Source organism: Taudactylus pleione, unplaced genomic scaffold, assembly GCF_031769625.1.
Source record: "Taudactylus pleione unplaced genomic scaffold, aTauple2 ptg000642l, whole genome shotgun sequence".
NCBI classification, from domain to species: domain Eukaryota; kingdom Metazoa; phylum Chordata; class Amphibia; order Anura; family Myobatrachidae; genus Taudactylus; species Taudactylus pleione.
This window is the reverse complement of record NW_028285044.1, coordinates 3,820,848-3,835,114: the sequence shown is the minus strand read 5'-3', so window position 1 is coordinate 3,835,114 and position 14,267 is coordinate 3,820,848. Positions and strand designations below refer to the sequence as shown.

At 39.8% G+C, this 14,267-nt stretch overlaps 1 protein-coding gene across 1 annotated transcript in view; it reads left to right on the top strand.

Annotated features, from left to right (window-relative positions):
- Positions 1-12,374, top strand: part of MGAT3 (beta-1,4-mannosyl-glycoprotein 4-beta-N-acetylglucosaminyltransferase) — a 79,027-nt gene extending 66,653 nt beyond the window's left edge. The window contains exon 2 of the mRNA XM_088455085.1: positions 6,657-12,374. Within this exon, the coding sequence (XP_088311211.1) occupies positions 6,658-8,172 (1,515 nt within the window). The 5' untranslated portion in view covers position 6,657 and the 3' untranslated portion in view covers positions 8,173-12,374. The remainder of the gene's footprint in view (positions 1-6,656) is intronic.
- The last annotated feature ends 1,893 nt before the right edge of the window (positions 12,375-14,267 follow it).

Genomic DNA, 14,267 nt, shown 5'->3' with positions numbered 1-14,267 from the left:
GTTCAGCAAGACATCATGTCCTGACTTTAGACGCTTAACACTGATTTTTCTATGCTGGGACAGATGCCTTGGTTGGAACATATGCTTAGACAGGTATGGCGACGATGTGGAAAAATAATCTGTACCAAGGCCATACTATTGATTATACGTATATGTACGAGTTGAATAAATTTAGGCAATGAGAGGTCATGTTACCTTATTTATTGATCCACTCTTGTATATAGGTCCAGGATCTTCTTTATCGTTGTGCTCCTTAGCCCTGCTATGTCTATAGGCTCTTGCATGTGTGTATGAATTATTGCTTCTTACAAAGATTTTTAAAAAGTGTTTTGCTTTTTTCATTCCTCATTAAATAGACCGCTCCTGTTTAAAAATCCTGGCAACCCTTACACCAGTGGTTCTCAAACTGGGTGCTGTGGGGCACTTGCAGGTCTGCCACAGGTTGGTGGTCCAGTATCAAATCAAATTATTTATGGTCAGTGTGAAAAAATAAAGCCATTACTGGTGGCTACCAATCAATGTGGACAAACAGGTGCACAACCCTATCACCACATAACTGAACCTACGGATGACTGGTAAGCACAATTTAATTAATTGAATAATTTCCGTATTTTTGTGGAGTTTCTCTATAAGAAACTTTTGGCCTAGGGGTGCCGTAGAAAAAATCCAGATACTCTAGAGCGCCGTGATTCAAAAAGGTTCGGGAACTACTGCGTTACACTGTCTTGGCAACAAGAACATAGGCTCGCTGCGAACACTTCCTAGTACTTGGAAACACTGAACTTTTATAAATGTCAGTCATTCATTCACAGGAGGCTAAGCATATAAATAAAGGCTCTCAAAATAAGTGGGTCGTTAACAAGTTTAATCATTTATTCCTAGCTGACATTTATGAAACGTATTTCATTTTATATGAAGTCTGTATTAAGTATCTTTACTCTTGTGGTGTTGGTGTAGCTATGACTGGCCTAGTCACCAGTTTGCTTAATAATTTAGTAATAAATGAATTCCAGAAAATCAGTTTTGAGATTAAAGACTGCTTTCACCTGATTTTTCTAAATGCCATGTATATGTTTATAATGTATCCAAGGACTCTTGCTTCATGGAAATTATTTTTACAGATTCTGGTAAGAATAAATTGAAGTTCTCTAGAATCCTTGATTGCAGTTTACATGATTCATGTCAGTGCTTTGCACCAGTGAGAAGTGCCAGAATGGATTGTGGGAGTGGGGAAAGGGGACAAGTGCTGCTTCATATGTCATTGGCATTCTGTTTATCCCTCTTTTTTGGGTCATCACTGAGAATAGGAGGATGGGGAGTATTTTTGTCCTCTTACAGGTGTACCGGCCCGTACTTAATATGTATTATTATTATCCTTTATATGGCTCCACAAAAGGCCTGCGGCACCTTACTTAATAATATTGCTCATTTTTGTTTCTTTATAATGTCTTCAGATGTGGGTGTAAGCAGGAGGATCAGAAGCCTGTGATTCTGATTGGTCTTTTTGCTCTCACACACACTGAGGAGTATATTTACTGAAGTGTGGTTTTTTAGAAGTGGAGATGTTGCCCATAGCAACCAATCAGAATCTAGCTATTATCTTCTAGACGGTGCTAGATAAATGATAAGTAGAATCTGATTGGTTGCTATGGGCAACATCTCCACTTCTAAAAACCGGCACTTTAGTAAATCTACCCCTGAGCCTTCACAAACCACCCCTTGCAGTATCGCTCCTCCTGTGTTCTCAGAGTCGCTCGTACCTGTTATAAGATACATACTGTATGACGGCTGCAGCATATGAGCAGTTTGTGAAACAATCTCTAGCTGAAAATATGTCTACTGAATTTAATTATATCTTATTTAGCACTTTATATACCACTGTTAAATATTAATTTATAAACCCTAGAGATTAAGAATAGATGGTAAGAATTTGCTTTTTAGAGGCACATCTTTTAAAAACCTGTCTCGGGAAATTGGGTGACTCTGCTCACAATGGAACCTATAGCCTATGTACCAGTAGATGCTGGTTGTGACGTGTGTCAGTGATGTCACTGGGTTAGTGTGAATTGAAAAGCTGCATTTTTGGGAATCACTTCAATTCACATAATAGCTAACTGACATGTGCGTAGGCAAGTGGTGATCTTTACTTTCCTTCAGTGTCTGTCCTAGCACTCTGGCAATGGAAAACTCACACCAGTCAATGTTTTGGAAATGCATTTTTAAATGAATTCTCAATGGAGACAGACAGTCCAGCTTTCAACAACAGCCCACCATTTTCCCTTTTGTTTCAAGCAAGAACAACAAGATTCAAAGATTTCCTTATAAAATTAAAGTCTGCAATAAAAGAAAGCACTGAAGTATTTTAGTACAACCGAATATAAGTATATAGTTTTATTGTTTTACTCGTATATAGAAAGCGTGACAGGGAGTAAGTTTTGTTAGCAAAGGTAATGTATTCTGGTGGTAGTAAGGGTGGGGATTATCATGTGCACAATAATAACACATTAAAAGACCACCAATCTTAAACTTCTATGTAGGGCCACAAGGGCCCGGGGGTGAAAATGAGCAGGGTCCTGTTGGAAGAAGCAGAGGAGCTGTGACCAATGCAGTGTGGGCAGTGCCATGTGGGCTTGTCCACCCCTACACTATCAGGCCCAATGTCTGCCTAAATACGTAAAAGTAGAATGCGTAATTTTGTGAGGAAAATAGGAATAGAATGGTAATACTTATGATCATGCTGTCTTGATGATGGGCCTATTTTTATGTGAGGCTTGGAACTGTAGTCCCATTAGGTCCATTGTTAATCTGGCCATGATGCTAGGTCATTTATATAGAAGAGTTTGATGAGCTTAAACAAATTTAAGATTTTTAAAAGAAGGTTGTGATTGTGGAGGGAGATATTTCCTGCACACAACATTACTCTTCTTCAGGTGGCCAGTGCGATTGGCTGGGCTGATTATGATTTGTGGACCATTGCACAGAAGGCCTTTCCTGTCAATTTCACTAGGAAGTGGGCAGGATGCCGTGAGTGACCTTCTCTACCTGGAATCCATGGGGATTTGTGATTCTTCTGGACGTTTTAGACAAATATGGCTTGCAGTAATCTCATTGAGAACGGTTCAGTCAACCTCTCCCAGGTTTCATTTGGCTGCTTAGAAAGTATAAAAATAATGTTCAATATCTCAACTATAGTGGGTGCACTTGTTCTATTCTTATTTTCTTGACTTTATAAGTTTTATAAAGTATTTAAAACAAAAAAAATGAAATTATAATCAATTACAAAATCTATAACACTGGCTATAGTACTCCAAGCAGTACTGTGCGTGACATGCTTACACTATTCTGTGACATATTGTGTGTGACATGGTTACAGTATTGTGTATGTCTGACATAGTTACAGTATTGTGTATTGTACATGTCTAAATGCTCAGAAACTTCATCTCTGGGATTTATTTTCAAATATTGACACCTCTGCTGGATATCACTCTTTATTTTCGTCTCCCTGTTTACTTAATTTATATTGGTTTTAATGACACTTAAAGAAAAGAAAACCGTAAACTGAATCGCAAAGAACTGAGGTCAGTACCAGGCAATGGGAGTTTAAACAGGAGGTGACTTATAAATGTGAAATGCTCACATTGGTTTTGTCTTAGTATAGTGGCTGCACTATGTTGACCAGTTTCTAAAGAGCCTCCCCTCCTACTACTAACCCATATTCAATTCTCCGCTAATTTTGGCTGCACACATCTCAATAGAGTAAGGTACCTAAACATCACCAAATTTTCCTGCTCACCTCTAAGGAGTACAATGGAAAATTGGAAATGTTGGTGGTCACAAAGAGCCTCCATGTAAGGCCATGTAATTACTGTTTGATTTAATGTCACTCTGTGGAATGTTTGACTGTCACAGGTTTAAATGGCTTATTTGGATTGGATGCAGTGAATATTGTGTTTAGGTGTTACCGAACTTTGGTTGACTTTTAGTGTAAGTGTTAAAATATTTGTACCATGAAAACTCTGTGGGAGAGAAGTGTAATGTATTGATTTCCTATAGCTTTATAATGCAGTGATTTATAATTATATGTTTTATTGATTTTAAAATCCACTTATTATGTAGCAAACATCTGTGAGTGCTTGCACTAGGACACATTGTGTGTGTTGTGTAAAGGTTTCCCTATTTTATCTAATAATTAGCTAAATACCTAAGGGTATATTTACTAAAGTGCAGGTTTTAGAAGTAGTAATGTTGTCCATAGCAACCAATCAGATTCTACTTATCCTTTATCTAGCACCTTCTAGAAGATAATAGCTAGAATCTGATTGGTTGATTTCTATGGGCAACATCTCCACTTTTAGAAACCTGCACTTTAGTAGATATACCCCCTAAACTTATTTAGTAAGAAGTGATTCTTATTTATTCTATTCAAACACCATCTGTTTTTTATTTCCCCATAAAGGTCTTGTTAAAACATAAAGCACATTATAATTTTACCATAAACTTGTCATGTTACAGTATTTGTTCTACAGTCTCCTTGACCATCTTACCCTCATACATGGGCATCTAATGCAGGGGTGTAGCCATGGCAACCAGAGCATGTGTGTGCTCCCGCCCCCCCACCCAGCAAGTGTGCCAGGTAGTGGGCATGTGCAGCATGTAGGGGCAAATTAAAGGGAAATAAACAGGGGCAGTATCAAATTGGGATATGGAGGGCTAGATATATTCCAACCCACTAAAGTAATAACACCAATTAAAAATAAACCACACAGTGGTACCCACAATTCATGTTATGCCACACAGTAGTGCCTCTTATTCACATTACATCATACAATAGTGTCTTTTATTCGTGTTACGCCACAGTAGTACCCCTTATTCACATTGTTAGAAAATAATGGCCACAATGCACGTTATGCCACATATTAGTGCCCAGTAATTTGTGTTATGCCACAGTTTTGGCTATTTTTTCACATGCTACACAGTAGTCCCCACAGTTCATATTATGCCAAAGTAATGTCCATAGTTCACATTATGCCATAGTAGTGCCCCTTATTCATATTATGTCTGACAACTCTCCCCCCTCACTCAGCCTCCTCTCACACACACACACAGCGCTCCACCCTCACTTCTCCTTCTCCTCGATCAGATCCCCCTCTTCACAAAACTTCGCCTCTTATTGAATATGGCTCACAGTTCTCCCCCTTACAATGATCTCCCTTCCTGACACAGACCAACCCCCGCGCACACTCATACACACAGCTCCTCCACTTAACAAAGCTCCTCTCCTTTCACACACACCGGAGATCAGCCATTCCACTGGGGGAGGGGGGGGGAATCACCTGCTGATGAGCTGAGCCTGAAGTCCATAGAGAGATCAGTGCGTCCATACTGGGGGTGTGCTGTGGTCAGAGCCACAAGCACCGCTCTGTCTACACCATGCCCCCTATCTGGAGGCACTGATCTCTTTATGTGTTTCACGCTCAGAAGGTGCTCTGCCCTTCGTTGGATGGCTGATCTCCAGCGCCCTGGCCTGAGCAGGCGTCTGGAGCAGGTGCTCCACTGGAGCCACCCTCACTACGCCCCTGATCTAATGTATGTATGTAAAGTAGGGCTGCCAGACCAGCTATTTAGTACAGTATAGTACAGAAGGCTTTTGTGAGTAAATGGCAGAATGTGTTTTGCATATAAGTAAATCCATTGAAATGCAGCTATGCTTTGTGTCTGAATAACATGGCTCAGCAATAATTTGCTCTATATATTAAGTATAAATTGATGTCCAGATATTGTTGGTTAAATAGCAGCAAGGTCTAATTGAGTTTGGATACGCTGACACATCTAGTTTGACTGAACTACACATTACTGTTCTGATTGGTGATCCAACAGCGATTATTATGAGGAGACTGTGTGCAGTACAAGAGCATAGTAGAAATTAGAGCACAAACATATGTGTGTAATTTATTTACTGTGTGATCCACCTTCTGCAATAGAACCTCTACACACGTTTCTGCCTTAACACATTGCTGTGGAATTTAAGCTCCCCTCACTTTTCTTGTTCTATCATTTGCAAAGCAATGCAGAAACAGGCAAGCACAATATGATAAATGTCATTTTACTTAAATTATTTTTTTTTATACTTCGATTATGCTGATACCAAGATTTAAAAATTTCATTCATAACTTTAACCATTTCAGTTTCCCTTATCAAATACTGATTGCTTCAATGTCCCAGCTTTGGACACTCCATGCTGAGCATCTGCTAAACCAGTGGTTCTCAAACTCGGTCCTCAGGACCCCACACATTTCACATTTGCAGGTCACCCAGCAGGTGCACAGGTGTAATCATTACTCACTGACACATTTTAAAAGGTCCACAGGTGGAGCTAATTATTCCACTTGATTCAGTGTGGAGACATGGAAAATATGCACTGTTTGGGGCCTTGAGGACCTAGTTTGAGAACCTGTGTGCTAAACAATATAAATCTAAAGCAGTAGTTTCCTTGCCTGTGCTTCAGCAAGCATAAAGTGTCACCTATTATTAGTTTGGCAGAAATAAATGTTAATTTAAGTTCAAAGTAATGTATACAAGAAGTATTAACTATGTGTGTGATGTGCTTATGCTACTTATGATCTTACTAAATCTTTGTATTTCTGCTCCATGCACAGGATGAAGATGAGGTGGCACAAGATGTTCCTGCTGCTTTGCATGGCTGGCCTGTGTGTGATCTCTGTCCTCCACTTCCTGAAAGCCCTGTCTTACGTTTCCGTGTCCCGGGAATTGGTTGCTTTAAGTCCCAACTTCATATCTGGCTTCTTCTGGGAGTCTCGCCCCTTGATGCCTCATCATTCAGAGAGGACCGATGATGGCACCCAGGCACTGCGCACTGCTGGCTACTACCGACCTCCTCAAGTCTTGCCTCAGCAACCCAAGTCACCACCTTTAAGACATGATGAAGCTATCAACGCAGATGAATTGCATCTGAAAGAATTTGTTTTGCAGGAAGATACAGCAGAGTATTTTGTGCGAACTAAATCAGGCGGTGTATGTTTCAGACAAGGAACAAAGTCACTGGACCGCTTACCTTCTGAGAAACCAGAAAAAAATTCTCCACGTAAGGTATCACCTGGTGTTGCCCGGCAGCAGCAACCGCAAACACAGCGGCGCAGGAAATGGGTGGAGTGTGTGTGTTTGCCTGGCTGGCACGGACCTAGTTGTGGGGTTCCCACAGTTGTTCAGCACTCTAATCTTCCCACAAAGGACCGGCTAACACCACGTCTAAAACCACGTCGTGTTATTAATGCCATTAACATCAACCATGAATTTGATCTTCTAGAGACACGGTTCCATGAGCTGGAGGGGGCAGTGGATGTTTTTTTAATATGTGAATCGAACTTTACAGCCTATGGTGAGGCGCGTCCTCTTTTATTTCGCCAAATGCTCCTAAATGGAACCCTGGACTATATTAAATCCAAGGTGGTCTATATTTTCTTAAACCATTTCCCAGAGGGTGGGAAGCAGGATGGGTGGATAGCTGATGACTATCTGCGGACATTTCTGACTCGCAATGGTATTGATCGATTGCGCAACTTGCGAGATGATGACCTATTCATCATAGATGATGCTGATGAGATTCCTAGCAGAGAGGGAGTACTATTTCTTAAGCTTTATGATGGGTGGACAGAGCCCATTGCTTTCCACATGCGCAAATCACTCTATGGCTATTTTTGGAAGCAGCCGGGTACCTTGGAAGTGATTTCTGGCTGCACCATTGGAATGCTTCGTTCCGTGTATGGCACAGACGGCATCCGCCTGCGCCGACGGGAGTACTATACAATGCCCAACTTCCGTCAGTATGAGAACAAAACTGGGCACATTTTGGTTCAGTGGTCTTTGGGAAGCCAAGTACACTCTGCTGGCTGGCACTGCTCTTGGTGTTTCCCACCAGAAGGAATCTATTTTAAGTTGGTCTCTGCACAAAATGGGGATTTTCCAAGATGGGGGGACTATGAAGACAAAAGAGACCTAAACTACATCAGATGGCTCATAAAGACAGGGGGCTGGTTTGATGGGACCAAACAAGAATATCCAGCTGCTGACCCACATGAGCACATGTATGCCCCAAAATTTATCATGGAAAACCCCCAGCGTTTTGGATACTTACTTAAAAACCCTTATAGCTGAGATGGCTGAGAAAGCGATAATGCTGAAAATGGTACGATTCTCTTCAGCCGCTTCAAATTTACACTTGGTTTCTTATGTTTGTTTCTTCATTTGCTCCCTCGTGGATCCACTGGAAAGGAGATTTGCCACTAACCAGAGAGGAACGTAATATTATTTACCCAGTGAGACTAGTGGTATGCTGGCTGGCGACATTTTTTTTTTGTATGGTTGTAACTGAGGGTTAAATTCTCAGGAGATTGATGGTGGTAATAGTTACCCAACAAGTGAGCGGTATTTCAACAGTAATACTCCAACCTAATGTTTGTTTGTCAGTGCATCTGTTATGCAACATTATATGTTTACATATCTTTCCTGTTAACTCTTTCGTCTTAAGGAGTCCTCAATGCTTTGCCAGACCTATATACTTGTGTGTGACTATGGACTTCCAGGTTCTATTGCACATAACAACCTGCTTTTAGAAACACCTTGGGGATTTTCCAGAATCTCTATAGTTTCTAGACACTCTGTGGAAGCAAATGGGTTACATTTTATTAACCCTTAGCAGCAAGATCCTGGAAATCCATTGTTATACTTTACTGCAACATGATCAAGTTAAAAGGTTGCTAGATTTCTCCAGCTTCATCATCATTGGTGCCAATGCATTGCAGGCCTTGAGGGATGGAAAGAATGGCAGTGTAGTGGTAAATATGGAAGGATAGTGCACTTTTTTCACTGCCTTTTTGTCCTACACAAGGCGATTATCTTTTGTTGCATTAGTTTTCTGCCAAATGTTGAATAAGAAGAGTACATTATGTACAAATCCTTATCAAAATATAAACATATTTTAGGGGGAACAGGAGGGATCCGTACTGCAGTTATTATGTAATTTTGACATAGAGAAATCTTTGTCTTTTATGGGTCTTGCTGTTTGTTCTATAGCAACCTTATCATCTGTAGTAACACAAGCAGAAAACCAGATCGGACTCCGAGTTTCAGTTTACATTTGATAAAAATGACATCACAAATTCAAGTTTGTTGCCGCTTCTAAAGCGTTTGTTGAATTTCGCATTTGAAGCTGAAAGATTTAGCGTTTTGTATCTGGTTTACATGGCCTGCAGAGCCCAGACCGATGACCCTGTAATAACCTTTAAATATATGACTGTCAGAATAGGCAGCTTTGACAGTACGGGAAGTTATATCTCTGTCACTTGGCACTTTTTAGAAATTATTATAAATATAATAGAAGAGTCTGCGTCCAGCATCAATGTGGATTAAGTAAAGATAATATTATATTCTATGCTTGCAAAGGGAATCTTTGGTTTGCACGTTTATAGGTTTATTTAAAAGGGATTTGCGATTATATGACAGTTTGCTCATATTAGAGCCAATACATGGGTGAGAATAATGCTTCTGGTTGCAAAGGTTATTTTGCCAGGTTTGAGTGACATAGTGGGAGATTTATCAAACCTTCTAAACATGAAAAGTCAAGGTATTACCCATAGCAACCAGTCAGATTACTGCTACCATTTATCTAATGCTTCCTAGAAAATAGTAGCTAGAACCTAATTGGTTTTCTACGGAAATGCCTCCACTTTTTGGAAGGTTTGATAAAACTCACCCAGAATCACTAAACAGTAGAAGCCACAATCAAAAAGAAAGGGACAATTTGGTATATGTAGAAAATGCATTTTAACTTTGAGAGAAAAGTGATGATGTCATGATAAATTGGAAGTGATAAGATGTGGGCATTATTCGTGGTGTTAGATGTGTTATTGACTACTATGTACACTGTTAAGTAGGGATGTCACAAGGCGAAGGAGTTAGCTTAACATGAAGCGTCTCATCCTGCCATTTGTTCTTATCTATTTCCGTTTGCATTTTTGTGTCTGGATTTAAAATTCACATTTGTTTTCTGAGCTTTCATTTATTGGTTTCTAAGAGTTTTGTCATTTGCATTCCACCTTTCAAAACATGCTTTCTAATTGAAAATTGACACGTCAAGGGATTTTGGTATTCATTTGTGATGACTTCTGGAATTTCCACCATTTAAGGAAAAAGTTAGGCACCAATAATTGATTTGCAAATCCTTGTTATCATTTTTCTGCCAACTTCTGAATTGAAATGAAGAACTTATGAACTCTTGTCAACCTATTTCCATCAGCAGGACAAGATTACCTTAGTACGTTTTTTCAAAACACAAATTTTAAATCAAATTAATGACATTGTCTTATATTGCTAAAAAACAAAAACAAATGTGCTTTACTTCACTAACCACACAGGAAATATGAATAATGTTTTCCATATAAATTACAGTATATCATGAATATAGTAACACGGCAGCAAACTAACTACAAAAACATGCACTAATGCCATACATCAATGCATGCTTGTATGACCGTTCATCTAAGCCTATGGGCAAAATTTACTAAACGCCGGGTTCTAAACCGCAGCGGTTTGGTGGCGGTTTGACGACGGGTTCTAAACCCTGGGGGTTTGTGAGTGGTTTCTAAATGACAGTCTTGTTCTATTCTATTCTAAAATTTGTTTTGACGGTGGTTTTTTAGTGGTTTTGGCCTTAGTAAATCTGTGGATAGCAAAACCACCACCAAACTGCCGGGGTTTAGAACCCGCCGCTTAGTAAATTATGCCCTATGACAGTAGATTACCATGCAATAAAGGCAGAAGATACATGCTTAGGCTAATTCCAGGAAAATATTTTCTATCCATAGTTGGATATTTGTTATTTATGTTCGCGAAGTCTTTGCAGTGTTATCAAGTGCTGATTTAGTATTGAGCTGCAGATGGATGTTGGGAGTTTGTGTGTTGCCAACCTAATCACGAATCCATTATAGATTCAACACATAGGGGCTTATTTAATGGTGCTGGGTGCAAAAATGTGCAGGTACCCATGTAATCCAATCACATTCTAACTAGTGTTTTTTTTCTAGTGTATCAAAATGAAAGCAAATATCTGGTTGCTATAAGTAACAGCACATTTGCGCACAAAGCACCATAGAGGTATAAATTGTCTTGTTAATTGTGCCACATATACTCGCTGATAGCACCAATGCCCCAACAGAGTTTGGCACTATAGTTTCATCCTATGATAATGCTTAGGCACTATTCAACCTCACCTCTGATTACACGGTCAAGCTGTCAGCATCTATAATCCAAAGCTATGTGGCAATAATATGAACCATTATTAAAGGGAGTTCTATCATTTTACAGGTAGGGATTCAAGTTACTCCTGGCTGAAAGGCTGCTATTTCCACTTGGCTTATCCTCACATATCATTTTTCATTTTAAGTGTTTAGCTCTCTATTAGATGAGGGTAGTGTGGAAACGCACGGTGTTGTTGAATCCAAAAGAAACCTTTATTATGTTTGTCAGAGGGAACTGTACAGTATTACAGATATCTGCCAAAAAATTGAAGAAATTCTGCAAACCTATCAAATGAACTGTAACAACCAAAGTGCTCTTTGTTCGTTCCAATTGCCCTGCTCCAAACAATAGCAGTGTGTATACTGTATGTCGTCACATTTGGTCTTTAGTTCCAACACTATGTTTTGTCATTTATAGTTTTCACACCCTCTTTGTAAAGCTGTCAAACATTCTAGGGACAGTGTCATGAAAATGTGATTGTTTTAATTTGCTGTGTAAAATCTATGTTAACTTTTCAATTCACCACATTCGAGAGAAATACTGTTTATCATCCGTTAAAATTCTCATCCACCTCAGTAGGTAAGCTAGGCTGATTTTACAGACTCCAACGTCCTTGTTATTGACGGACGCTAAGTAATAGTTTGCCATAGACCTCGTTTAGCCAAAATAATAAAGGATACCCATCACCTACACCCAGTGGAAGCTGCCATGTTGCTCAGTGATGTTACTAGTTCATAGTGAATGAATGAACTGCAGACTTATGAATAGTGGTTCAGCACAGAAAATAGCTGTCTCCACTCTGTGTCAGACGTGGGTGCACTTTAACGTTTGAATGTTATCTCTCAGCAATTGGCATCTTAATCAGCAGGAAGAATCCTACAATGTAAATTATGTAAAAGAAAAAAAAAAGTTTCTGTTCAGCGATCAAAAAAATGACATATATATGATTGCATGTAATATAAGTGGTGTGTGTACATAATGTATATGTGTAGATATATGTAAAAATCTATTTTTGATTTCTCAATGATACAGACACACAAGTCGCTATATGTAAATAAAGATCGTGAACATTTGAATAGTTACAAACTGAGTATATTTGTCATATATTTAATGTTTTGTGTGTGAGATGAGCAGGTCTTTTAAACACTGTGGGGCTTATGTAGAATTGGGAGTAAGAGCATTTTTTTTTTTCTTTAATGCAAATGTTATATTTTATTTGTACTACGCATGTCCACAAAAAATTCCTGCACATCCATGCCTATGAAGATTTTGATGTATTTTTTTGCATCCTCTTAGGAAGAAAGGGGTGCGCAAGCATTAGCCAAGTACAGTAAGCGTGTTCTTACAAATGCAGGCCACAGAAGGTGTGTCACTTGTGGATGTTCGAAATCTGGTGCAAAATACGCAGTGATGATGATGACAGTCAGCAGTCATTCTGGCTGGCTGGTAGTGTTTTGATCCCTCCCACTGTGAATGCTGTGATCTATTCATATTACTTTTTTTGCTATTTGCCAATGGCCCACAGCAGGTAGGCAAATTCATATTTGATTTTTTAAAGGGGAAGGCAACGTATTTGTTTTTGTAATTGAACTTGCATAGTACTTTAATGTTTATTTGCGGATTTTACATGGTAGATGCGACTTAGACATACACATACTTTTATACATGATTACTATATTATAGTACTATATTGTGTATGAATTCTGTATGGAAGCTTTTACATTTACTACTACCACTATCAAGTTACATAAACCAGGCACATATATCACTGTTGTCTCCCGGCATAAACCAGGCACATATACCACTGTTGTCTCCCGGCATAAACCAGGCAAATATACCACTGTTGTCTCGGCATAAACCAGGCACATATAACACTGTTGTCTCCTGGCATAAACCAGGCAAATATACCACTGTTGTCTCCTGGTATAAACCAGGCACATATACCACTGTTGTCTTCCGGCATAAACCAGGCATATATAACACTGTTGTCTCCCGGCATAAACCAGGCAAATGTATCACTGTTGTCTCCCGGCATAAACCAGGCAAATGTATCACTGTTGTCTCCCGGCATAAACCAGGCAAATATACCACTGTTGTCTCCCGGCATAAACCAGGCAAATATACCACTGTTGTCTCCCGGCATAAACCAGGCAAATATATCACTGTTGTCTCCCGGCATAAACCAGGCATATATAACACTGTTGTCTCCTGGCATAAACCAGGCACATATAACACTGTTGTCTCCTTGCATAAACCAGGCACATATAACACTGTTGTCTCCCGGCATAAACCAGGCAAATATAACACTGTTGTCTCTCGGCATAAACCAGGCACATGTAGCACTGTTGTCTCCCGGCATAAACCAGGCAAATATACCACCGTTGTCTCCCGCCATAAACCAGGCATATGTGCCACTGTTGTCTCTCGGCATAAACCAGGCACATATACCACTGTTGTCTCTCGGCATAAACCAGGCAAATATACCACTGTTGTCTCTCGGCATAAACCAGGCACATATAACACTGTTGTCTCTCGGCATAAACCAGGCACATATACCACTGTTGTCTCTCGGCATAAACCAGGCACATATAACACTGTTGTCTCTCGGCATAAACCAGGCACATATAACACTGTTGTCTCTCGGCATAAACCAGGCACATATAACACTGTTGTCTCCCGGCATAAACCAGGCAAATATACCACTGTTGTCTCCCCGGCATAAACCAGGCAAATATATCACTGTTGTCTCCCGGCATAAACCAGGCATATATAACACTGTTGTCTCCTGGCATAAACCAGGCACATATAACACTGTTGTCTCCTTGCATAAACCAGGCACATATAACACTGTTGTCTCCCGGCATAAACCAGGCAAATATAACACTGTTGTCTCTCGGCATAAACCAGGCACATGTAGCACTGTTGTCTCCCGGCATAAACCAGGCAAATATACC